Here is a 27,981-nt window from a genome sequence, read left to right as displayed (position 1 = left end):
GAGTATGCAAAAGAATGAAACCTCTGTCTGCAGACATGAGAGCACTAAGATATTTTGGTCAGTGAAAGAACAAAGCATACACAGAGGAGTGTGCTGCCATTCTCGTTAAGAGATTATCTAGAAGAATGCGCAATGACTTAAGCATAACTGGGGTAAGGGTCAGTCAGAGGGAGACATTTCATTTTGAAACGTTTCCCACTGTTTGCATTTCTACCTTGTGTGTGTCTATTATGCTTTATTTTATTAATTTTTTTGGAGGGGAACAAAGTTTATTGCTTTCTTAAGCTTTTATCATATATTTCCAAATTATACTAAATAAGTAATAAAAATGTATAATTCCAACAGCTGTGTGTTTGAGAGCCTATTTTTGTAGATACTTGTGTGCACAGGATATGGGCTATGATTTTTCATTTTTAGCAGTTTAATTTTGCCAGCACCTTTGGTATCTAATTTTATGAACATTTCATCACGTGTTTGTGGGCCATTTTATTTCTTCATTTGTGACTCACTTCTTTGTTTTTTTCAATTTTTTTTTCAGTATGCGTGTGTGTGTGTGCATTGGAGTTTTTCTCTTGTTGCCCAGGTTGAAGTGTGGTGGCACAGTCTCAGCTTGCTGCAACCTCCATTTCCTGTCTTCAAGCAATTCTCCTGCCTCAGCCTCCCAAGTAGCTGGGATTACAGGCATGTAGCACCATGCCCAGCTAATTTTGTAGTTTTGGTAGAGGCTGAGTTTCACCATGTTGGTCAAACTCCTGACCTCAAGTGATTCACCCCCATTGGCCTCCCAAAGTGCTGGGACTTACAGTCATGAGCTACTGTGCCTGGCATTTTTTTAAAAATTGTTTTAATTTTTGTTGATACATAGTAGATATATATATGTTTATGGGGTACATGAGATGAGTTCTGATGCAGGTATGCAATGTGACATAAGCACATCATGGAGAATGGGGAATCTATCCCCTCAAACATTTATCCTTTGAGTTACAAACAATCCAGTTATACTCTTCAAGTTATTTTGAAATGTACAATTAAGTTATTATTGACTGTAATCACTGTACTGTGCTATCAAATAGTAGGTCTTATTCTTTTTATTTTTTTGTACTCATTAACCATTCCCACCTCCCCCACAGCCCTCTACTACCCTTCCTAGCTTCTAGTAACCATCCTTCTATTCTCTCCGTCTATGAGTTCAATTGTTTTGATTTTTAGATCTCTCAAATAAGTGAGAACGTGTGATCATTGTCTTTCTATGCCTTGCTTATTTCACTTAACTTAATGTTCCGTCCATGATGTTGCAAATGACGGGATCTTATTCTTTTTTATAGCTCAATAGTACTCCACTGCATATATGTACCTCATTTTTTTAATCCATTCATCTGTTGATGGACACGTAGGTTGCTTCCAAATCTTGCCTATTGTAAACAGTGCTGCAACGAACACAGGAGTGCAGACGTCTCTTTGATATACTGATTTCTTTTCTTTTGGGTATATACCCAGCAGTGGGATTGCTGAATCGAATGGTAGCTGAATTTTTAGTTCTTTGAGTAACTAAACTGTTCTCCAGATTAGTTCTCCAAACTGTTCCCCTTAGTGCTTATACTAATTTACATTCCCACCAACCAGTGCACAAGGGTTCCCTTTTCTCCACATCCTTGCCAGCATTTGTTATTGCCTGTCTTTTGGTTAAAAGCCATTTTAACTAGAGTGAGATGATGATGATATATCATTGTAGCTTTGATTTGCATTTGTCTGATCAATGATACTGAGTACCTTTTCATATGCCTGTTTTCCGTTTGTATGTCTTGATTATTAATTTTTAATTAAAATAGCACTGTGACTTCAGATGCTATTTGACCACTCTGTGCCTCAGTTCCCTTACCTGTAAAATGAGGATTATAATATAATAGTACCTGTCTCCTTGGGTTACGAGAAATAATGAGTTAATATGTGGAAAGCACCTAGGATAGTTCCTTGCATATTTGATAAGCCTTCAGTGAATGTTTGCTTTTGTTATTATGAACATAGTTTTGAAAATCAAATTGCACTATACTTTTATTTGAGGGTAAGGGGTAGTACTCCACTGCTCCAAATCCTTGTGCCACCCAGAGATAACTGTTAACTATTTTTAGGTGTTTTTTTTTTTCTGGTATTTACCTCCATGTTTCTAAACAATAGGTTTTCTGATGTATACAGCTGAGATACTGTTTACTGACTATGATGGATTATAGGGATTTAGCTTTCTTATACCACACCATTCTACCCTATTTTCCTCTTTATTCTTTAAATAAATATGATTCTATCATAATTTTGGGGTAAGTTAATATTGAGTGCTCAACTTATTTTAACTATGTAAAGTACTGTTCACTTCTATAACTTTTTATTTTCCTTAAGCTAAGAATCATCCTCCTTTTTTATTTTCTTACTTTCCTGTGTACCTTTTTCTTATTTTTCCAAAATTCTCCTGCAGAATTGTAAAACCCATTTGTATACTGTTTTTCATATGGCCATTCTCAATAGGTAGTGATTTAGTTCCACATTTCTCTCTCTTTTTAAAAATTTCTTGGCCAGGCATGGTGGCTCACTACTGTAATCCCAGCACTTTGCGGTGCCGAGGTGGGCAGATCCCTTGAGCCCAGGAGTTTGAGACCAGCCTGGGCAACATAGTGAGAACCCGTCTCTACAAAAAATACTAAAATTAGCTGGACGTGGTGGCATGTGCCTGTAGTCCCAGCTACTTGGGGGGCTGAGGCAGAAGGATCACTTGAGCCTGTGAGTTAAGGCTGCAGTGAGCCAAGATCACACCAGTGCACTCCAGCCTGGGTGACAGAGTGAGACCCTGTGTCAAAAAATAAATAATAAAAATTTCTTGGGACACCGTTGCTGGACCCCATCTGCCTACTTCCCGTACTGAACTGGTTGCACTTTAGGCCTGCTGCATCTATCCTTTATTGAGTACCTTGTTTTCTTGATCCTACACCTTCCTTTCTTAATTTATTCCTTTGTTTTGGTGGAGGACATCCTCAAATAGAGTTCTGAGAATGAGTGACTAAGAAATAGAATTTGTAGATCTATGTGTAGATCAGAGTTCTGTTTCTGAGGATTTAACACACTGTAAATCATGTTACTTGAATTATTTGTTAACCAGTGTCCATAAAATATTGTAAGACTGTACCTCCATCATTTCTTTCAAGAGAAATAAACAATCAGGTGTTCTGACCAAAGTTATGCTCAATGAGCTCAAATTGGATCATCAATCAAAACTGATCATAGGCTTTAAGTACCTCCTGGCATACTGCAGAGTATTCTTTCGGGTCTCTACATCCCAGTATGAAGAAAACAGACCTAGATTAACAACTGCATATTAGCACAAGTTGGGGCAGTTGGTAGTATAAAAAGAGAAGGTGCCTTGGGAATGTGAGCCATCTGCTTCTGAAACTTATTTGCCAACAAGTCCTGCTTTGAGTCAAAATAGCCCAGCATACAGTGGGTAAAATGGTAACTTGATGTTGCATGTTCAGACATTCAGACCCTACTGAGACCCAGTAACAAACCACTGGTTTCTCAAAAGGAGAATAGTCATTTGCCAAAGAAAGCATACATTTGCTTTATACCATCAGGGCTCTCTCTGGGGTCCATATATCCCCTAATCTGTCGCAGACTCTTGTTTATTATTGGAGCCACTGAGCCATAGAGATGAATTGAGACAGTTTCCTGCTCTGTATCCTAGAGAAGGTTTTCCTGCTCTGGCTGCCACTGAAAGCTGAGGTTCTGGGTTACTCAATATAGGGATCAGAGAAGCAATCCTAAATGTCAGTATGTGTTTCCTCCAAAATATGAAAAAGCTATACTTTCAGAATCTGTAGGAACAATCTATAAGAGAGTTCATGGACTCCCTGGGCCTACTGTGACACTAACTTGGGCTAAAACTTCATTTTCCCCTGACCCCCATGAGCTCTCATTCTAAGCACAGGTATATTTGGAGCCCCCAGGGATTAGAGTTAGCATAGAGCCAGTGTTCGACAATATTCTGAATGTCTGCCCTTTCCACTCTATACAGTTACTCTGCTACATGTCAGCATATTCTGCTGGGAAAGGCTAGGAGATTTTCAGCAGGTACAACTTGAGGTGCTATTGCAAGGTCTTTCAGTATAACCAGCCCCCAACCCTTCCTCTGAGGAGCTCTGGGCCTGGGATTGGCTGAGGAGTCCTGCCGTACATCACAGTGACTCACAGACTTCATTCCATCAAAACTCAAGTATTTTCAGGTATGTAAATCAAGAAGACCCTTAGAAGGTTGTCCACTTATTTTAATCCTAGATGTCCTATAATCTCTTAGTCGTTGTCAAAGATCCCTGTGGCTCAAATCATTTTTATTACATTCACAAATTATTTAATTTATTCATTTATTGTTATTATTAGATCACCCGGACTGGAGTACAGTGGCAAAATCATAGTTCACTGTAACCTCAAACTCCAGGGCTCAAGCTGTCCTCACCTCTCAGTCTCCTAACTAGCTAGGACTAAGGCATATACCAGTACACCCAGCTAATTTTTTAAAAAAATGTTCTGTAACCAGAGAGTCTTGCTATGTTGCCCTATAGTCTTGAACTCCTGGGTTCAAGCATTCCTCCTGCCTTGGCCTCCTAAGGCTCTGGGATTACAGGTGAGAGCTACCATGCCAATCCTATATTCACAAATTCTGTGGGTCAAAAAATTAGACAGGGCACAGAAAAGAATATAGTTTCTCTCTAATCTATGATATCAAAGGTCCAATTTGGAAAATTTAATGGCTGGTGGCTGGAGTCATCGGCAGGCTCATTTACTTACGTATCAGGCAGTTGATCCTGGATGTTGCCTGAGGACCTCAGTTCCTCTCCACATAGGCCTCTCATGTGATCTCACTGTATGGGCTAGTTTGGGCTTCTTTGTAGAATACTGTCTGGAGACCAAGGACCAGCATTCTCAAGAGAGTGATGCAAGCAGGAGCTTTATCACCTTTTCTGATCTAACCTGAAAGTCACACTGAATCATTGCTGTAATCACAGGTCCATTTACTTGCTAAGGAAGAGAAGATAGACCCCCACCTCTCAGTCAAGGAGTGCCAACATCACATTGTAAAAATGTGTGGAAAGGGATATATATTAATGCAGCTCTCTTTACAAAATAGATTCTGCTACAAATAGGAAGCACCAATTTTTTATCATCGCCATACTGGTTCTAGAGGACTTAACATGGACAGGGTTTGTTGATCCCCTTCATGCAGAAATGATGGTTGTAATATTTCATTGAATATATACCCATACATATACACTTTGAATTTGTGTACCTTATAGTACACAGTATAGCCACAAGTAATGCCATCAGTGAAGCCCATCTGAATGTATGCATGAACATTTAAGAACGTTTTATTTCATTTCAGTCTCATAAGAGTATTGACCATCTTTATTAGAGAAATGCAAATCAAAACCACAATGAGATACCGTCTCACACCAGTTAGAATGGCAGTCATTAAAAAGTCAGGAAACAACAGATGCTGGAGAGGATGTGGAGAAATAAGAGTGCTTTTACACTGTTGGTGGGAGTGTAAATTAGTTCAACCACTGTGGAAGACAGTGTGGCAATTCCTCAAGGATCTAGAACCAGAAATCCCATTTGACTCAGCAATCCAATTACTGGGTATACCCAAAGGATTATAAATCATTCTACTATAAAGATGCATGCACATGTATGTTTATTGCAGCACTGTTAACAATAGCAAAGACTTGGAACCAACTCAAATGCTCATCAGTGATAAACTGGATAAAGAAAATGTGGCACATATATACCATGGAATACTATGCAGCCATAAAAAAGATGAGATTGTGTCCTTTTCAGGGACATGGATGAAGCTGGAAACCATCATTCTCAGCAAACTAGCACAGGAACGAAAAACCAAACACCGCTTGTTCTCACTCATAAGTGGAAATTGAACAATGGGAACACATGGACATAGGGAGGGGAATATAATACACTGGGGCCTGTTGTGGGGTGGGGATCTATGGGAGAAATAGCATTAGGAAAAATACTTAATGTAAATGACAGGTTGATGGGTGCAGCAAACCACCATGGTACGTGTATACCTATGTAACAAACCTGCGTGTTCTGCACATGTATCCCAGAACTTATAGTATAATAAAAAAACTTTAAAAAAAAGGTATTGACCATCTCCTCAAGGATTTTAAATGATGATCATAAGTCATTAAACAAATATTTATAGGCACTGTCATGCCTGTAATAATTATTAATAACTATTGAACTTTTTCCAGATTAAAATTTCTTGTTTTGGTGTGATTACCTCTATTTAGATTCAACTTCTATTTTTGGCAAAGACAGTGTGTTTTCTTTTTCGTTTGTTTGTTTTGTTTTTGAGACAGAGTCTCACTCTGTCTCCCAGGCTGGAGTGCAGTGGTGCAATCTCAGCACACTGCAACCTCTGCTGCTCCGGTTCAAGCGATTCTCCTTCCTCAGCCTCCTGAGTAGCTGGGATTACAGGGGCCTGCCACCGCGCCTGGCTAATTTTTGTAGTTTTAGTAGAGATGGGGTTTCACTATCTTGGCCAGGCTGGTCTTAAACGCCTGACCTCATGATTCACCCACCTCAGCCTCTCAAAGTGCTGGAATTACAGGTGTGAGCCACCGCTCCTGGCCATGTTTTTATTTTCTAATTCCAAAACTAAATGAACCATTTTGAAGATGGAATGCCATGCCAGACTTTTCAGTCTTAGTAATATAACCAACCTTAGCAGTCTGCCTGAATGCAGAAGTGAATATTATTAAATTATAAAAATCCAGATGTTACATCAACATACCATAGTAAATTCTAACTAAAAAAGCTATGCATTGAAAGGTGGATATATGCTCCAGGAGGTAGTGAGCAATTTTTTTGCAGAAGCATTTAAGGAGAGAGGAGCAATTCTTCAGTGAATAGTAGGTCAGATAATTTGGGCATTTTCCAACACCATCTCCTATGCCCCTTATCCTCCAAGCACATTAGATGACTCAGTCTTACTGGAACATCTGTACACAGTGTCTGTACATTCCATTTCTTCTTGGGATGTCACCTTCCCAACCCATTCTCTGACAAGCAAATTCCTGTTCAACCATAAAGACACGAATCAAAAGTCATCTCTTCTGTGAAGCCTTCTCTTATACTCTGGAGGCCAAAATATTCATGTCTTCTTTTGTAGTCACAAAGCACTTTGTAAATATGCTACTATTACTACTCTGCTTGCTTCGGGGGAGGTGGAGAGGGAGAGAGAGGGAGAAAGGAGTGAGTAATATCTAATCTTTGTTTTCTATCCAGTACTCGACAGTCAAGAATAGTTTATTGCATAAATTATCAATTCTAAAAATCTGTCATTCCAAGACAGGAGAGCTGTTAAAAATGCAGATTCCTAGTCTTAATGAATGACACTTTCAGGAGGGTGGATCTTTTTGACAAGCAGTTCAAGTGATCTGTGGAACAGACTTTGACCATCTCTGCTCTAGGCTGGGCACCACTCTTTCTGCCCAGCCTACTCTCTCCTAAGAGCACATTTTAGCTTCTCCTGTTCCTAGTTAACCTTGCCTTTTACATTTTCTAATGTATTTATTTGATTTATTTGACTGAATTCTTCCATAAGATTTCATTTATTTAGCTTTCAGATATGGATATACATTCCAGACCACCTGCCCTAGAATTTAGTTTTCTAGCTGACGTATAATTTCATATGTGTTTGTTCAATTAACCTACATTCATAAGGACTCTGTATGTATGTCTGTGTGTCCACCCATGCATATATACATGCACAACATTTGAAACATTATGGAATTTGTTTATTTATTTTTGAGATAGGCTCTCGCTCTGTTTCCCAGGCTGGAGTACAGTGGCGTGACGGCTCACTACAGCCCTGACTTCCTGGTCTCAAGCAATCCTCCCACTTCAGCCTTTTGAGTAGCTGTGACTACAGGTGTGCACTACCATGCCTGGCTAATTAATTTAATATTTATAGAGATGGGATCTCCCTTCATTGCCCAATCTGGTCTTGAACTCCTGAGCTCAAGTGATCACCCTGCCTCATCTTCCCAACATGTTGGGATTACAGGCTTGAGCCACTGTACCTGACCATTATAGAGTTTATACATGGCTCAGTTATACTTTTTATTTCAGTGCTTTTCTGATTGTATGTTCATATTGTCAAAAGTATCACCAAAATTACAATCATAACTGATGGATATTTCTTACAGGAGTTCAGAAAATGAGGGATTATGATAGAAAATATAATTAAACCTGTGTTCCAGTAGGTAATGTTATAAGAATTCATTTTCTAACCAAATTTGTTTGGAAATTATTTAATCGGCTACATGCATTCTAGTATTATGTCTTTCAGCACTACCCTCCCTAACCAAATGAAGTCAAGAAAGAAACTGGGGAAACAAATTTCCTCATTTCTGTTTCTTAAATAATCCCTAACATAGAACCCAGTCCCTAATATTTAACTACGTAGATCACAAGATTTATGCAATAATCTTTAAATGACTCAGTAACAGAAGAAAGTTAATTCTGCCTACTCTGCCCAAATGATTGAAATGCAATCCTCTCAAGACACTTACACAAAGAACCTACTCAAGAACAATTCTATTAAAATATAAATCCCTTTGTGGTAGACTGAAAAAAAAAAGCTATTATAAATCTTGATAAACCCTAACACAAAATAATGGAAAACTAAGTAATAATAAGTACGTAATCAAAAATTCCATGTCGTGTGATGATGGTGTCTTTTCTTAATAAACTTATTGGAAGACTTTGTTATTTTACTCAGGATAACCCACTCAGTTTCACGAACTTTGTTCATGAATGCAAAGTCAAAAAATCTTTTTCTAAAATCTTTTTTAAAGAAAGTTATTTCATCTAAGTTCAGGCAGTAAACAACATGGGCCCTAGTGAAGGTTATTTGTGCGGTAATGATATTGGAAGTCTGAAAATGCTGCCTTTGCAAATGAAAAACAAAATAGTTCAGAACTATATGAAGAAATTTCTCTAAGGAAATGCTATTGTTCTCCATGACCAAAGGCATTGTATCTATAAATTCTAAGTGAAATTGCATCCATGGCACCAGAAACCAACCCTGAAGCCAAATTGAGACAGGAGGGAACAAGCAAAGATTTACAGTGCATTTCTTTGAGGATGTACCAGGAAAACAAAGGACTGCAACAGACTTGCCTTAACCCATCAGCTCTCAGGAGGACTATACCAATTCCATTCCAATAAAAAGATTACACTGGTTCTCCAAGAGAGGGATGCAGAGGGCAAGAGATTTCCTTATCCCAAATCAGGAGCTCCAAAGAGAGAAGACTAGGAATCCCTAAAGATGGAGATATGGAAAGCAGTAGTTAGGACCCCTCTGCAGTCTGAATCCCAGCTTTTCCATTTGCCATTGGGACCTTGAGAAAGTTTTCTTTTTCTTTCTTTCTTTTTTTTAAGACAGAGTCTCACTCTGTCACCCAGGCTGGAGTGCAGGTGTCAAAGTCTCAGCTCACTGCAGCCTCCACCACCGGGTTCAAGTGATTTTGGTACCTCAGTCTCCTGAGTAGCTGAGATTACAGGTGTGTGCCACCACACCTTGGTAATTTTTGTATTTTCAGTGGAGATGGGGTTTCACCATGTTGGCCAGGCTGGTCTCAAACTCCTGACCTCAAGCGATCTGTCCGCTTCAACCTCCCAAAGTGTTGGGATTATAGGCGTGAGCCATGCCATCCAGCCAAGAAAGTTTTCTTAAATCCCTCTGTCCCTCAGTTTTCTCATCCAAAAATGGAGGTAATTATAATATTTGCTTGTTTGAATTAATATAGCACTTGACATATAGTCAATAAGTGTTAGCTGTGATGATGATGTTCCATGTAGGTTGTTATTTGTGGTCCTCCCCAAATGAGAGACATTCATAGTGGAACTATTATGAAGCCTGGAAAACCACCAGGCTTGAACAACCTAGAAACAAAAGTCATTTATATGATTGAATTCTCGAGTTCTTTTTCTAGAACCCTGGTTTGATCATTTCTAACTTATGTAAAAGTTCTGACAATCTACAATAATCCACTAAGTGAACTGAGAAGGAATCTAGGGAGGATCTGAGTTAGGCTTCACAGTAACTGAAGAATAAAGATTTAAGGAAATAGAGCCATAACGATTTTTAAGAATTTGATGTTTGCCTTAAAAAGTTTAGTTTTTTAGACTAGGTGTGATGGTTCATGCCTGTAATCCTAGCACTCCAAGAGGCCGGGTGGGACCGTTGAGCCCAGGAGTTTGAGACCAGCCTGGACAACAAAAGGAGACAGACACCTTCTCTACAAAAGATTAGTTGGGTGTGGTGGAGTGTGCCTAGTAGTCCCAGCTACTCAAGAGGCTAGGCAGGAGGATCACTTGAGCCCTAAGAGTTCAAGGCTGCAGTTAGCTATGATCTCGCCACAGCACTCAAGCCTGGGTCACAGAGCAAGACCCTGTCTCTTAAAAAAAAAAAATTATTTCCAGGCAATATTAGTTTTAAAAGGTTCCTAGAGTATTATAATTACTGATCACTTTATCACTTTTTAAAAAGTTCCTAGAGTATTATAATTACTGATCACTTAATCTGTATCACTTTTTGGAAAGAATTCAGTACATAAAAAGAATACTCAAATTTTGATCTCAGATTCTTTTCTCTAGTGTAAAAAAGTACTTTCCTCCCAGCACTTTGGGAGGCCGAGGCAGGTGGATCACGAGATCAAGAGATCGAGACCATCCTGGTCAACATGGTGAAATCCTGTCTGTACTAAAAATACAAAAAATTAGCTGGGCACGGTGGCGCACACCTGTAATCCCAGCTACTCAGGAGGCTGAGGCAGGAGAATTGCCTGAACCCAGGAGGCGGAGGTTGTGATGAGCCGAGATCGCGCCATTGCACTCCAGCCTGGGTAACAAGAGCTAAACTCCGTCCCAAAAAAAAAAAAAAAAGAAAGACATTTATTTTAAACCCATTTCTCCCCAAAAAACTAAATAGCAAAGAATTCAAACCGAGTTAACTTACAAATATTTAAAATCTGTTTTGATTACATTGGGTTGTTAATTGTTTTCTAATGCACTTAGTATATCTCTTGTGTCAAGTATACCCATTGCCAAAAGGGCTCTGATGAATTTTTCGGCTTTCACACTTCACAGTTTCTACCTCCAAATTGGGAAATTTCTCCTTCCTAGAAGAGCACAATAACTTGGCACCTACTTACACTTTATAAACTAATTGACTGTAATGTAGAAAAAAAATACATTTTACTAGAAGGAAACAAAATATTCAACACCTTAGAGAAAGTAAGCAATAGGAAAATCATGGTCCTCTTTTGAACATTTTTCTAATGTAAAGCACTGGCCCCTATGGAAGGACCTACCACACTCCTCCTCTTTGCTGACTGGAATGCTGGCTTAGTCAGGGTTCCCAGCCATCTCCCCAGTGGGCAGGATCTCTTCTGGGAAAAATACTGTGACAGTGTTTGTAGTCCTGCCTTCTGCTGGGTTCTTTCTTGGTGTACCTCCAAGAATAGAATCATAGATATGTAGAGCTAGAAATTATTTTGGAGATTTTGCATATTTGAAAATATGAAGTCCAGAAAAGGGAAGTAATTTACCCAAGGGCTAACACCTAACTGATAATAGGACTGGAGCCCTCTCTAATGGTCTCCATTGCTTCCAAGCCCAACTGCTGCTTTGGAAGAACTCAGAATCCATATTTCATAGACATTTTTAGGTTTATATTACCGTTATTAATAGAAATAGAACTATATGTGCAGAAGATAAACATTCAATGATTCAGTCATTAAAATAACATTTGCATAACATGTTGTGAATGTGTTATATATAATAGACAGTAACCAAATTTACTAAAATTTATAATGTGTTTATATATTTTAAAAATGTTTAAACACTGTGAAAAAATATAATCTTGAATAAAATTGTATCCGTGTTATTAACTAATTCAATCAACATTTTTGCAATTTCACCGTTAGCAGACATAGTCATTAGTGTGAAAATATAGAAAAGACAGAAAAACAGTTCTCGTTCTCACCTCGCCAGCAAATTGGGAAGGCTGACATAAAACAGACAAGTATGATACTGTGTGTTTCCAGCTGTGATATCACGTGGCGTGAGTCCCATGGCAGCACAAATGAGGGGCACTTAACTGTGGTGGAAGAAAAAGAATGCTCCCTCAAATAGGTAACACCAAACTCGAATCTTTAAAAAGGGAGATTTAGGAACAAAGGGCATTAAAAGGAGAGAGAACAGCCAGTGCCAAGCAAGTAGGTTGACAGCACGTGGCAGATTTGGAGAGCAAGAACATCCATATGGCTACATCTCAGAATTAAATGAGGGTGAGGACAGGCAGGGACCAGATCATGAAGAGCTTTGTGCATCGTGATAAAACATTTCAGTTTTACCAGAAAATAATGAGAAGGTGTTGAAAAACTGCACACTGTAAATTAAACAATGTGACTGAAATTATACTATAAAGCTTATGTTGCGTTTGGTTTGGTTTTTCCCTGCTCCTTAATATTAGATGCCTTAGTAAAATACCTAAGAGTAGAATGTGATAAGACCCCAGAATCTGATTCTGGTGTAGAGCTTATGAAAATCTCAATGTCTGCATCTGTAAAATGGAAATAATTATAAGGTTGTAAAAACTATACAAGTTAAGTCCTGTTAATCATTTATTACAATGTCTTCTGTATTGTAAACACTCAATAAATAGAAGCTGGCATCATTTTCATCATCAATGTAAAAAGCTGAATTCCAGAAAATGGATTAGAATGCCAAGAGTTGATTTTAACATCTGGACTTAAGAACAGTTGTCTGATTCTGCTTAACCTATATTGCTTAGAATAATAGAGCCCCTTTAAGAGAACTACTTTGTCAGAGACATGGCTAGGAAAAGACATTGGTTAACAAAATACATTGATTATGTATTTGAAAGGAAAATTTCCACTGATTTTGTTGTCCACGAGAATGTAAGAAAAGAAAACGAGTTTCAGCAGTTTGGAACAGCATCCTGAGAAGAGCTGTGTGCTTGATTTATTAGTTACAGGTAAAAGAAGGAAACGTCAAGGTTCATAGATAGGAATTGGGAATAAAAATAAACTTATTTTTGCCTCCCTCTGTTGTCGGGCAGGCCCCCAAAAGAGAGAGAGAGCATATTATACTTTTAATTTGCTATTACATTGTAACTTTTTGTTTATAAAATACACTTATATCAAAATGGCTGAAGCTTATTTTTTGCTGTATTTTTGTATTTGGAATATTTTCTGTCCTTGTGCCAAATTGGAAATTTGAAATATAGTTTAGCAATTTCAGTTTGGTTGTATTTAAAAATTAGGCAGGTTCTAAATTAGACTTATTGTCTGTATAATGCCATCTTTCTATAAAAAATGACTATATTTCAGCCAGGTGTGGTGGCTCATGCCTGTAATCCCAGCACTTTGGGTGACCAAGGTGGGCAGATCACGAGATCAGGAGATAGAGACCATCCTGGCCAACATGGCGAAACCCCATCTCTACTAAAACACAAAAAGTTAGCCAGGCATGGTGGCACGCACCTGTAGTCCCAGCCACTCAGGAGGCTGAGGCAGGGGAATCGCTTGAACCTGGGAGGTGGAGGTTGCAGTGAACCGAGATCTCGCCACTGCACTCCAGCCTGGCAACAGAGCAAGACTCCCTCTCAAAAAAAAAAAAAAAAAGACTATATTTTAATATTCCATAAAATAATAGGTTTACTTTCTCTATTCTATTTTGTTAGTGCTCCTATATCCCTCCCTGTAAGAGAGAGAATCAGAAGAATTTGGAAAGTGTCATGAATTGGCAACAGTACTGGAAAGATGAGATTGGTTCCCAGCCATTTATTTGCTATTTTAATCAACATCAAAGGTAAGTCAATATTTGCATGTACATATTAAAATTGTTTGTAGTATCTGCAACTTATTACACTGATATATCATAGATTATGTGCCCACTTGACAGCATGGAGATAGTCTCAACTCTTCCTAGCATGTAGTTACGGAAATGCATGTAAAGAATCTGCAGGACAGAGAGGAAGACTTGTGTTGTACATCTTACCCTCTGAATACACTACAGAATGATAGTGCCTTTAGGTAGGAACATTACTTTGCATTCCCTAAGAATTACAGATTGATGCTTGTGAGCTAAACAATGTGCAGATTTGTCAGCACTTTTAAACTGCATCAAATCTTTCCTTTCATTTTCCTTTCTATTCTGATGAAGTGTCAATAACAAGAGTTCACACCATTAAAACCTTACTTGACTTAGGGATTACTCAGTTTATACCATATAAACCATGTAAAAATGGTTTCTTGGACTAGAACACTTTGGTACCTGATCAGATTAATCAGCAGTTTATTCATCTAACATTTATTGAGTATTCACAACTCCTTGCCGTACATCTCCACTTGGATGTTCCAGGGTTAGTGCGAACTTCACTTCCTCCCATAATCTCTGTCTTAGAAAATGGCATGACCATTCACTCATTTACCCAATCCAGAAACCTTTGAGCAATCCTTAGTTCACTTTTTCCCTATGTCACCATCATGGATTTTTGTTTGTTTGTTTGTTTGTTTTTAGACAGAGTCTCACTCTGTCGCCCAGGCTGGAGTGCAGTGGCGAGATCTCAGTTCATTGCAGCCTATGCTTCCCAGGTTCACGTGATTCTCCTACCTCAGCCTCCTGAGTAGCTGGGACTACAAGCATGCATCACCACGCCCAGCTAATTCTTATACTTTTAGTAGAGACAGGATTTCACCATGTTGTTGACCAGGCTGGTATCTAACTCCTGGCCTCAAGTGATCTGCCTGCCTCAGCCTCACAAAGTGCTGGGATTATAGGCATAAGCCACTGTGTCCAACCCATCATGTTGATTTTTACCTTTATTATGACTCCTCTCTGCCTCCCGACTCTCACTGTCTTAATTTGCATCCAGGTTTCTCAGCTCCATTAATGCAATAGTCTTCTAACAAGTCTTCTGCCTTCACCGTGGACCCACTCCAAGCCACTCTCCATAGTACTGCCAAGATAATCTTTCTAACACATGAGTCTAATCAGGTTACTCTGCACAGTTTTCAGAATAAAGCTCAAACATCTTGGCATGGCCTATGTCAGATACCTATTGCTACGTAACAAACCACCCTAAACGTGGTGGCTTACTACAGCAATAACACATTATTTTTTATGATTCTGTGGGTTGGCTGTGTTCATCTGCAGTTGGATGATGGCTGAAATAGCTGTGTGGTCCAAGATGGCCTCCTCCATCCCTCATATGCCTAGCAGTCAGTGCTGGCTGTCAGCTGGGGCCTCTCAGTATCCTTACCACCTGGCCTCTCATTCTTCAGTAGGCAAGATTGCCTTCCTTACAAGGTGGCAGCCTCAGACAGCATTTCAAGAGAGGCAGACCTCAGCTCTGCAATTTGAATAATATCACTTCTGACACATTCTGTTGGTCAAAGCAAGTCATGAAACCAGCTTCATGAGGTGCTGAAGTAGGCTTTGCCTCTTGATAGGAGGAACTGCAAAACGTTTGTCACCACATTTAATTTACCACAGGATACAGGGTTTCTCAAGATCTCATCTCAGACTGTCACTTTTCCAACCTCATCTCCCTTCTCATGCTTCTTGGTGGCCATACTGGAAATTCCTCAGATATCAACTTCTCTGGGCTACCTTCCTTGATCCCCAAATTTTGATTTAGTTATGTATCAGTTGAGATGTGATTTGTTGCAGGTAATCAGAATTTTGACTCAAAGCATCATAAAAAATTAGGAAATGTCTTATTGTATACATCAAGAAATGCAAGGTCAGGCATGGTGGTTCACGCCTTTAATCCCAACACTTTGGGAGGCCGAGGCGGGAGGATCACTTGAGCCTAGGAGTTCAAGGCCACCCTGGGCAACATAGGGAGACCCTGTCTCTACAAAAAAAAAATTTAAAATTAGCCAGGCATGCATGGTGGTGTGCACCTGTAGTCCCAGCTACTTGGGAAGCTAATATGGGAAGATTGCTTGGGCCCTCCGAAGCCTTAGGAGGTTGAGGCTGCAGTGAGCCATGATCACGCCACTGCACTTCAGCCTGGGTGACAGAATGAGACCCTGCTTCAAAAAAAAAGATGAAGGAGAATTGCACTGGTCGATGGATGTCACCGTTGTTTGATGCAATGACTTATTGGTATCACCAAAAACTCAGCTCTTTTCAAATCTCAATTTGGCCTCAAGGTGGCTCTTTTCACAGTTATAATATAGTCGCTTCAGTTCCAGATGTCACAGTCAGATGTAGCCGTATCCAAAGAGAGAAAAAGCCTGTCTTTCTTGATACATTTTTCTTGTGATTTGGAAACCTTTCCCTATCTTCCCACAGGCAACCTTGCCTCATGTATCCTTGTTCACAGTGAGTTCCTTTGCCTACACCTAAACCAATCACAAGAAATAACAAGCAGAATCTACCCCTGACTTGGGGCTAGTGTTATGTCTCTTAAGTCATGTAAAGAAATGGTATACCCCTGAGTAGATTTGAAAAGGAAGAAGAAAGGGAACAAAGTGTTGTGGAACAGCCAGCAATGCCAGCAAAAAGGTGTGTCTCCCATATTCCATAGTTGGTTTTTTTTTCCAGGAAATGTTTCTGAGTCATAATATTCCATAGTCTTCTATGTACAGCTTCTGTCCCAGGGGCTTGCAATGGTTGCTTCACATAACTAGCCCAGAGGAGCTTTTTATTTTATTTTATTTATTTTTGTTTTGTTTGAGACGGAGTCTTGCTCTGTTGCTCAGGCTGGAGTGCACTGGCGTGATCTTGGCTCACTGCAACCTCCGCTTCTCAGGTTCAAGTGATTTTCTTGCCTTAGCTTCCCGAGTAGCTGGGATTACAGGTGCATGCAACAATGCCCAGCTAATGTTTGTATTATTTATTGGAGATGGGGTTTCACCATGTTGGCCAGGCTGGTTTTGAACTCCTGACCTCACATGATCCACCCATCTCGCCCTCCTAAAGTACTGAGATTATAGTGGGAGCCACTGTGCCCAGCTAGAGGAGCTTTAAAAAACAAAATTTACCAAAGATGAATTAATTAGAATCTTTGGTGGTTGAACCTGGGCATTGGCATTTTGTAAAATCAATGCTAGGAATTCTAATCTATAACCAGAAACTAGAGCCACTGCTCTTCCCTTTCACTTATCACCCATCACTGGAATCGTTTGTATGCCCATTTTCCTAACCAGACGGCACACTCGTTAAGGGTGTGGGCCACTCTTCTTTGTTTATGTATCTCTAATACCTAGCACAGTGCCTAGTTTTCAGGTAATAAATATTTGGTGAGTGAATGAATAAGCGAATGCAATGTGTCAAATTAAAAGGAGGGTTCTTTGCTTCCAAGGAGTTACGATTTATTGGTGAAAGCAGATGCACGTGCAAATAGAAATATGCTTACATCAGCTAGAAATAGAAGGGGGAAGACTTAACACGGAGGTGGCTACAATAAAGAAATCAAAGCTTGATGATGTAAGATACCTTAGGAAAATAAGTTATCTAATATGGAGTAATGAGTTTGTAAGCTGGAAAGGTAATGTGGGGTTAGATTTCTAGTGGGTCATTAGTGTCAAGCTAAAGGGATGGTCTTTGTCATATAGGCAATAAAAATTTGTGAAAGTTTTTTTTTTTTTTTTTTTTAAATCAAAGACTGACATGAGTAGACCTTTTGAGTTAGAAAGTAACTGGTGTGAGTGTTGAAAGTATACTGGCTGGGGAAGATGGGTTAAAGGCAGAAAGAAAGGAGAGTACTGAGTGAAAAAACATTTTTGAATGGTTACTGTGTACCTGTCATCGTGAATGACATTTTATTTAGATTACTGAATTTCTAAATACTAGCCCCATTTAACAGATGAGTAAACTGTGTATTTAAAAGTTTAATAACTTGTCCAATGCACACAACCGTTAAGTGCAAAAATTGGGATCTAGTTTGTCTGATTCCCAAAGCTCCCATCAACCATCAGCTGGTCCTCATAAGAGACTTTGAGGGTATAAATGGGAATAATGGTAGTGAAAGTGGCTAACAGGGATTGTAGTAGTAAGACTTTTTAGAGTTAGAATCAACAGAACTTAATGACAATGTAAGTGATGAGGAAAAAGAAGGCGTCAAACTTGACTGAGTGCTAGAAAAGGACAGTCTAGCTCCGAGTTTGCTGACTTTGAGTGATTCTTAAAATATCCAGAAGATGCTTTGAAAGAGTTAGAAACACAGACTTGTAGTTCAGGAGCAAGAGGTCAGAAGCAGTGCTGTTCAGATGTGGGAATTGTGGTGCACAAGCTGTAGTTAAAGTGAAGACAAAGAGTGCATATTGGGAACACATAGAGTGAGAAGGGAAATGTTGACAGAATCTTAGGATCATCTGCATTTAAGTTATAGGCTGAAGGAAGAGTGGCTGGAGGGTGAGAGAGAGAAATAAAAAAAAAGAATGTCTTGAAAGGAGAGTATTTTAAGGAGAAGATAGTCAAGAAGAATATAATTTACATACAGCCTTTGATGAGTACAGACTACTCATTCAAGAAGTTTGCCATAGACTACATCAAACTCAAAAGCTCCATATAGCAAAGAAAACACTCAGCAGAGTGAAAAGGCAACCTACAGAATGGGAGAAGCTATTTGCAAACTATATATCTGCTAAAGAGTTAATCTCCAAAATATATAAGGAACTCCTACTACTCAATAGTAAAATAAACTAATAACCTGATTAAAAAATGGGCTAAGGGCTTAAATAGATATTTCTCAAAATAGACATCTAAATGGCTGACAGGTATATGAAACATTGCTGAACCTCACTAATCATCAGAGAAATACAAATCAAAGCCACAATGAAATGTCACCTCACACCTGTCAGAATGGCTATTAACAAAAAAACAAAAGACAGGCGTTGGTGAGGATGTGGAGAAATTGGAACCCTTGCACACTGTTGGTGGAAATGCAAAATGGTGCAGCTGCTATGGAAGATAGTGTGATGCTCCTCAAAAAATTAACAGTAGAACTACCATCGATCCAGCAATCCCACTCCTGGCTATTCTTCCAAAAGACTTGAAATCAGGATCTTGAAGAGATATCAGCAGTCCTCCTTTTACCACAGCAATATTCACAATAACCAAGATGTGGAAACAACCTAAATGTCCATCAGCAGATGAATGGATCAAGAATATGTGAAGCCTGGCGCAGCGGTGCATACCTGTGGTCTCAGCTGTGGGAGGCTGAGGCGGGAGGATTGCTTGAGGCCAGGAGTCCAAGTCCAGCCTGGGCAACATAGCGAGATCCCATCTCAAAAAAAAAGAAAAAAAATAGAAAGAAAATATGGTGTATACATACAATGGAAGTGTTCAGCCTTTAAAAAGAAACTCTGCAACATGTGACCACATGGATGAACCTGGAAGACATTATACTAAGTGAAATAAGCCAGACACAGAAAGGCAAATACTATGAGTCCATTCATATGAAGTATCTAAAATAGTCAAATTCATAGATTTAAAAAGTGGAATGATGGTAGTTATCAGGGGCTAGGAGGAGGGGTTAATGGGAGTTACTGATCAGTGAATGTAAAGTTTCAGTCAAGTAAGATGAATAGGCTCTACAGATCTGTGCAACGTTGTACTATTGCCAACAGCAATGTAATGTACACTTAAAAATTGAAGAGGGTATATCTCATGTTGAGTATTCTTACCACAATAAAATAACAGGAAAGTTTCCTGTGACTGGAAAAAACCTTGGGGAGGAGGTGAGTAACTGAGGAGTGGATACAGAGAAATAAGCCTGCTGCAGATGCAAACTGTTGGAGGGAGGGAGAAAAACAGAATGTATATCGTAAAGTAAAAATGGAACACGCCCTGAGGAAAACGAGTCAGGATGAAATAAAATGGTGAAGGAATAGGCAGATTTCTTTTTCTGTGAGATGGGACGGTTTGAGCCTGAACCCACCGCTGTATGAGTCAGGTGCTTCCTGCCCTGGACTGGGAACTGGTTTCAAAATGTTCCTGAGCTTGAGCTTGAGCTTGCAATTGGAGATGGACAAGGCGCCCCTTCCACATGCCGTCCTGACTAGCCAGTGACCATGTTGATGAACGTCCTCTCACTCCCCCTTTGGGAACTATGTGTTGTGAGGGCTGCCTTTCCCTGACAGGGTTGCCTCCTGTTAGGGCATGAATTTTGAATATCCTCAGTACCACTCTTCCTCCAGACGTGTGAGGTCTACCTAAAAAGAGCTAAACGAAATTATATACTAAAAGTATAAAAGTATTTTTCTGGGCCAGGCGCGGTGGCTCACACCTGTAGTCCCAGTGCTTTGGGAGGTTGAGGTGGGTGGATCACGAGATCAAGAGATTGAGACCATCATGACCAACATGGTGAAACCCTGTTTGTACTAAAAATACAAAAAGTAGCTGGACGTGGTGGTGCATGCCTGTAGTCCCAGCTACTGGGGACGCTGAGGCAGGAGAATCACTTGAACCCAGGAGGTGGAAGTTGTAGTGAGCTGACATTACGCCATTGCACTCCAGCCTGGTGACAGGGTGAGACTCTGTCTCAAAAAAAAAAAAAAGAAAAGAAAAAAGTATTTTTCTGTATTCTTAAAACAATTCTGACACCAAACATGGGGTTTTCCCACACTAAGCAGTTCAGTTCTCTGGTGACACTTGCTGGTGTCCTATAATTCAGTTCAGTTCTGGAGTTGGTATCAGATCACACAAATTAAAGGGTCCAGCCCCAAAAGGTGACCCCCACTTCAGATGTCAACCACATGTCCCAGGTATCTACCTGTACTTCTGACCAACCTTCTCTAAGTCAGGGGTTCCCACATCCTCCCTCCTTGCATTTGATAATTTGCTAGAGTGGCTCACAGAATACTTTACTTACTATTACCAGTTTCTTATAAAGGACACAACTCAGGAACTGCCAAATGGAAGAGATGCATTGAGCAAGGTGCCCTTTCCCGGCCACCACCTTCCCAGCACCTTGATGTATGTGCCAACCCTGGACTCTGGAGTTGTTAGGGTGTTTATGGCTATTACAAAGGCATGATTGATTATGTCGTTGGCCCTTGGTGATTGAGCTGATCTCTAGCCACCTCTCCCTTGCCTGGAGAAAGGTGGCTAGAGAGAGGTGGTGCTGAATTCTGATCCTCTATTCACATGGTTGGTTCTTCTGGCAACTGGTCCCTATCCTCCAGGAGTCACCTTATTAGCATAAACTTTGGCATGGTGGAAGGGGGCTTACTATGAATAACGGAGATTCTCCTCTCACCCCGAGTACTCAGGAAATTACAAGGGTTTTAGAAGTTCTGTGCCAGGAACCAGGGCAGAGACCAAATACAAATTTCTTATTATGTCACCTATAGCAGTTGTGTTAACTTTAGTACAGTAAATTTAAGCTCATTATACCTCCTTCAGAACGGATACACATTCCCTTTCCATCATCTCACTGTCCCGTTCCCAAACCGTGGGGGTGTAGATAGAAGCGGGGGTGGTCTATCACAGCCCAGCAGCACTCAAGACAGGATTTTTAAGCGACTCTGGGAAGGCAGGCGTTCCAAGTTTGGCTCTTTTACCATGACATATGTGAGAGGAAGCAGGAGTGCTGTTTGGAGGTGTGAAAAATGGCAGCTCCCTGGTGCCATCCACTCTTAGTACACTTTTTACTACTGTTAAATATGAAGTTAAAATAGACTTACTGTATGGACTCCCAGATGCTCTTGATAGGATGAACTTTATATTTAAAGTAACCTTTAGATTTCGCTCAAATGCAGGAAATTAGGGAGAATCGTGAAGTTTTCACTTTCAAGTAAAGAGTGTTATTTAAAAAATCTAAGAAAAAGATTACAGGAGTCTTAGCTTTCCACTGGTTAAGCCTTGTTGAGGCAAGCTATATTCCAGTGTTGGGTCTGCAGCAGCCGAAGCAGCCGTGAAGCAGCTGTGCCTGCCATGGGCAGTCAGTCTCCATGCGGCCATCCCTGTCTACACCCAGGAAGGATTCTGCAGAGGTGCCACTGGGCGAATTTATGCCAAGGGCTGAGTCCATTTGTGCCCTTCCCGTGTAACCTTTCCGCTCTTTGCCTCCCTTAACCTTCAGGCTCAGTCTCCTCCCAATATGTGTAGATTTGTTTTTGCACTTATTAATTCAGATAATTACACACAATTGTGCTCCCTATATCATTTTTTCATTTTTTCCCTCAGTCTTTCCCTGGTTTATCCCTTCTCAGTAAAACCCAACTTAGATCCCCTTAATGAGTATGCTTTGAAACCCCCTTGTCATTGCCAGAAAACTCTGTATTCTCAATCTTTTTATACAATTTTCTTTCTTTATCTTTGCTTTAACTGGCTTCTCCTTGAAAAGGGCATGTCTTTGAAAATAGCTATTCATTCCTCAATTCTCTTTGGATCTAAAGGCCAAAAGGAGTGATCAGTCTTTATTCTTTATCTTTTGCTCTGATTGGAGAGCATAGTGTTTTTCCTTATAGGTTTGCTTTTTACTACTTTGTTTTATGCCTCTGAATGGAGAGTAGGTCACAGAGTACACAGAGCAGGCTTACACACACACACATGTCAAATGAACAAATCCGGCCACACCACCTGTCCCATCTCTTGAATTCACTTCCTCCACCACTGCCTTGATTCAGGCTCTCACCTAGCTTGTTGAAGTCATCCTTAACTGGTCTGTCAGCTTTGGTCTTTCTCTTGTCTGTCGTCCACACCATGCTAGATTTTGTTTTGCTTTGTTTAAGCCTCTTTTTGATATTTTCACAGTCCTTGATTATCAATTTTTCTACCTTCTCATCTGTAGGATAAAGGCCATGCTCTTCCAATTCCAGCTTCAACTTCTGCCATTGAATTATGTGCCAGTCAAGGAAAACCAAAGATAAAACAATAAAACAACAACAAAATAGCAGGCATAGTCCTAGCCTTCATGGAGCCTAGAGTCTGTAGTCACAACATTAGTATAATTACAAAGTGGGGTAGTGCTGTGAAGGGGAAGCTGAGGGTGCTGCTATGAGATGTTACGGCACGATGGGGAACTTCAAAGACCTTTCTGAGTACATCAAATAGGTCAAGACCAGAGGATGTTCAAGAATTAGGTGAAAAGTGAGGGTAGAATATTTGAGAATGAGATACTACCATGTACCAACGTTCTGCAGCAAGAAGGAGCTTGGTTGTTCTAAGTACTGGCAGGCCAGCGTGTCAGGAGACCTGTGAATGAGTGGGAGAGTAGAGCAAGAACTAGACAGGGCTTGTATTTCTCTTAAAATGTAGTGAGCAGCCAATCATTGGTTTTAAGCAGAGTGGTAATATGGTCTGCTTTACACGTTTTAACTTTTATTCCAGCTGCATCAGTCACCTCAAGTCACTCTGTTTCCTTTGCACCTTGATGCCTTCGCTCCTGTCTCTCTCCCCTCACCTAGGGACACTTTCACCTTTTTCACTTCTGGGAATTAGCATAGCACACTCGTCCTAGAATGAACTCTGGAACCAGGCGCTTTCTAGTAGTTTCATCTTAGATATGTAACTTTAGTCTGTCTGTGCCTCAGTTTCCTTTGTAGAAGGGGGATATAACGTCAAGGAGATGGCATGTGCCTCACCCATAATAATTCCTATGAAAGTGTTTGCTATTATTGTTTTTATGACTATTATTAAGATTCACCTCAAGTGTCACTGTGTAACCTCCTCCCATCTTTTCAGGTATAATTCATTGCTTCCTCTTCTGCACTCCCAACTGCCATGATTCCTTTTATCACACTGTTAGAGAGTTAGTTGAATATGTACTTTTCTGCCATTATAGATTATGAATTCCTTAAGGGCAGCAGCCATGTGACATCAAACATGGGGATTTACATTTCTTCTCTACCACTGATTGATTGTATGCACAGCTTCTCCATCTTGGTTTCCTCACCTATTAAAGGGGGGTAACAGTAGCCATCTTAAGGGCTTTTGTTTCGGTTTTGTAAGAAACATTTGCACAATAGTGAGTGCCTAGTAGACGCATGTGCTTTTCTTTCCTGCCTCTGTACATTTCTAACAACTAAGTTAGAAACAAAGTTGGGCCTGGTTATTCACTAATTGGAGGCTGAGGTGGTGAATGAATAAATAATGGGGGTTTAATGAATGAGCAAAACAACAGAACACAAAAAAGGCAGAAAGAAGAGATTCTGTTGTTAAACAAAGTAAATATGTTGTACTCCTGATGCTAACAGATATATCCTAATTTTAAAGTTCATTCAAAGTGTGTTTATCCTGTAGCATATGTTTTTATATCCAGTTTACCCTTAGCATTTTAAAGAAAGATAAACATAATGGCCTGAGCTCAAATTGAGTAGAGGTTTCTACGGAACACAGTTTTAAAGCCATTAAAATAGAAGATTAAAAGCATCTGATTAGAAAAAGACTGCTCACTTACTTAGAGCTTAGTTTTCTTATCTATAAAATTTGATAGACTGATAAATTAAATGATCTCTAAAATTTCTTCAAACACTCAAATTCTGTGGTTTTGTGATTCCCTGGTTCTGAAGACTTGTACAGAATTACAACTTAAGATGCTAGATAAAATCCTAATGGTGAAAGGGAGAGGAAATTGGTAAAGAACTAAGCGGTTAACAGTCTGGAGCCATTTAATGGAGAGGCAGACAGCCCTGCTACCTCAACGGTAATTAAGTTTCATAATGATGACACTGAGTCATCAGAAAAGGTTAAATTTGGTTCAACCTACTCTCCTTAAAAGGCACGAATTTTTAGGAAGATTTTTGCCAATAATATTTTAATATTTTATTAGTTTTTATTCAACTTAAAATTTAAGCTTCAATTATTTGGAAAATTCACTTTTCTGAATGCCTGCTTCCTCTCCTTGAAGCAAGCCCATTTCAGGGGCTACAGAGATCTTCCTGCCACCACAGAATAGCTTATCACTCTTGTGTCATGGTTGTTACTCTTTTCATAATTTAGTGTCCTAAATTTTACACATAAAAATGCCACCATCTCAAGCTGGGAACATTGGCACATGCCTGTAGTCCCATCTACTTGGGAGGCTGAGATGGGAGGATCATTTGAATCCAGGAGTTTAAGGCTAGCCTGGGCAGCATAGTGAGACCTTGTCTTAAAAAAAGAAAAAAAGAAAGTGGTAGATGAACTTAAGAGGTTAAAGTAGATAATATTGTGCCTTTATGTCATACTAAGGGGTTTAAATTTATCCTAAGAGCAGTGGAGGAGTGACAGTCACATTTATGTTTTAGGAAGACGAGTCTAGTGGCAGCATGGAGGGTAGATTGATAGAAGCCAAAATTGGAGGACCCATGAACAATTTGGAGACTGTTGCATCAGTCTAGACAAGGGATGGTAAGAGCTTGGACAAAGGTAGAATTAGTGGAGGAAGAAAAGGAGGAATGGACACAGGACTTGAAGGAAGTGGAATCTGCAGATTTAGAGAAGTACATGATGCTCGATAGGGATTGAGGTTAAGCACTGGATGGAATTGGATCCAATTCCAGCTTTCAGTTGTGGGTAACTGTTTTGGAGGCACCATTAACTGGAAGGTTCTGGAGAAGCCTTTGCTTTCCTGATGTAAGTACTCCTGCTTCCTGCTTTCTGATGCCAGGACAGCAAAAGCCATCATGCAACTTTGAGGTGATAAACAGGAGGGTGGACATCTACACATTAGTGAGAGTGGAGCAAAAAGAGCTGGCTTCCTGGTACGCTTGTGGCATAGCTGCCCCTGCCCTGACCATGCTACCTCAGGATTTCTTGCTATGTAAGACCGACAACACTTGCATGCTTAGAAATAGACATCTGTATATGTTTATAACCAATAGAGTGAAAAATGATTGGTCAGTTGTAGTTTATTTTCCTGATGTCTTTGCATTCTAAAAACAGATTGAGCTCTAAAAACAGGCACAGCTCAAAAAAAGATTTCTTTTAATATATTTGTATGTTGAATTTAATTGTACCATTGGCTTCTCAATTTTTCTTTTGGTTTTTTAATAGAACAAATTACTAAAGAAAAAAACTTCATTTTTACTAGCAGACCTCTTAGTAATACAAATGGGGAAAATGCACATATAAAGATGGGACCTAAAATTTGGAGCAAATTTCAGAGGAAAATTTTGTTGACATTGGAATGAATTACCAAAATACTATGTTTGATATTTGGTAAAAAATATTTAATTTTTGTTTTCTACTCTGAGAAGTATTTTTTACAATCTATCATTATAGAAGAGACTGGTTCTATGACTATTTTGTATGGGAACATATTGGCTTTTTCTTTAGACATTAAATCCAATAATATCCTGAGTCTTAAAAAACAAAACAGTAAATCTGGAATCTTACCGAAACTGAGTCTTTTCCATATACATTTGTGTCTGTCTCCATATTAAGAGAGATTACATCAGAATTAAAGTCTTTCTTTGGTCCCAAAATCTGTACTTTTTTAAAAAAGCAGTAATTGCTGTGGCTTCTCCAGTATGCTGTGGAATATATATGGAAGTTATTCCAGTGTTTTTTCTCAGTCTGACATCCAAATGGCTGTACATAACTTAAAATCTGAATTTGAGAGTCTGTTTTCTAATGGTTAATCAAAGTGTTTTCATGCTTGCAAATTCATCTTCTACCAGCTTTTATCATCATGGCATTAAAGTTAAGAATTTGTTGTTATTAAATCACTTTTCATTTAAGATATTTTTTGCAGCCTTCAAACAAAGCCCTGAGGGAATTTGGGAGGAAAAATACAGGAACCGTAGGACAAGTAGGTCATAGAGTGCAGCATCATCAGATGGTGGAATGCAGGGCAGGGCTGTGCGTCAGGAGACTTCATTTCTATCCATAGCTCTCTTTGTGACTTAGTGATTGACCTTGGGCTACTTATCAGGGAGCTCTTGCCTCAGTTTCATCTTAGATAAAATGGGCTAGAAGTCACCCAAAACACATGTGGAATGTATTGTGGAGTTCATAGACTCATAGACTGTCAAATCTGGGAGACACATTTCAGTCATTTGCTCCAACCCAAAATGAATCCCCACCACATAATTTTTTGAAGTGTTGTCTGCTCTCTACTTGAATGACTCTTGTGACAGTGGACATCACCTCCTCCTGAAGAAGCCCACTCCATTTTTAAACATTTTTAGTTGTCAAGAAATGAATCCTGGGAAATACCTAAAATAGGCAAATTCATAGAGACAGAAAGTACATTAAGGGACTGGGGGAAGAGGAAAGCGGGGAGCTATTGCTCAATAACTAGGGAGTTTCTGTTTGGTGAGATTTAAGTTTTGGAAATAAATGATGTGAATCTAATTAATGCCACTAATTTGTGAGTCTAATGCTACTAAAGTATACACTTTACCACAATTTTTAAAAATGCACCTTGGTTAGTTCTGTAATCTCAGTGTGGCGGTAGACCATATTGTCCAAGTTTTACGGTAGAGGCAACAGAGGCTTTATGTACGATCACATGGCCAGGAAGGAGCAGTGTAAGGATCTACACCTGAGTACTTAACCTTCGGACTGTGGGTGTCACCAAGTTCATTCTGCAATCACTATTGGGAACAGATTTGTCCTCGTTGTTTGGGATGCTTTTCTTTCTGTCCCCTGAGCTAGCCAGTGTAGAGCAAGGCAGAACCTTTCCACCACCCTTGCTAAATCCAGAGACGAAAACTCAGTTAACGACATGCATGAGCTTTTTTAGCAGCTACAGCACACTGTTGATTCATACAGAGCTTATACTTAATTAAACTTGCTCCCCCAACATTTGATTTATACATGCTGCTCCTTATTGAAGCAGGTTCTTCCCCCATTCCTAAACTAGTGAGATTTGTGTTGCATTCAAATACACAAGAATTTAAAATGTATCCCTATGTGAATATATTTTGTTACTTTTGACTGATTGTT

The 27,981-nt window shown here is 39.6% G+C and overlaps 1 protein-coding gene across 1 annotated transcript in view; it reads left to right on the top strand.

Annotated features, from left to right (window-relative positions):
• KCNMB4 (potassium calcium-activated channel subfamily M regulatory beta subunit 4) overlaps positions 1 to 27,981 on the top strand; it is a 70,528-nt gene that overhangs the window by 23,148 nt on the left and 19,399 nt on the right. The window contains exon 2 of the mRNA XM_012441243.3: positions 13,832 to 13,959. Within this exon, the coding sequence (XP_012296666.3) occupies positions 13,832 to 13,959 (128 nt within the window). The remainder of the gene's footprint in view (positions 1 to 13,831; positions 13,960 to 27,981) is intronic.

The sequence above is a fragment of the Aotus nancymaae genome, unplaced genomic scaffold (genome assembly GCF_030222135.1).
Source record: "Aotus nancymaae isolate 86718 unplaced genomic scaffold, 86718_ANA_hifiasm-v0.15.2.pri h1tg000016l, whole genome shotgun sequence".
NCBI lineage: Eukaryota > Metazoa > Chordata > Mammalia > Primates > Aotidae > Aotus > Aotus nancymaae.
This window is presented reverse-complemented; position numbering and strand designations above follow the sequence as displayed.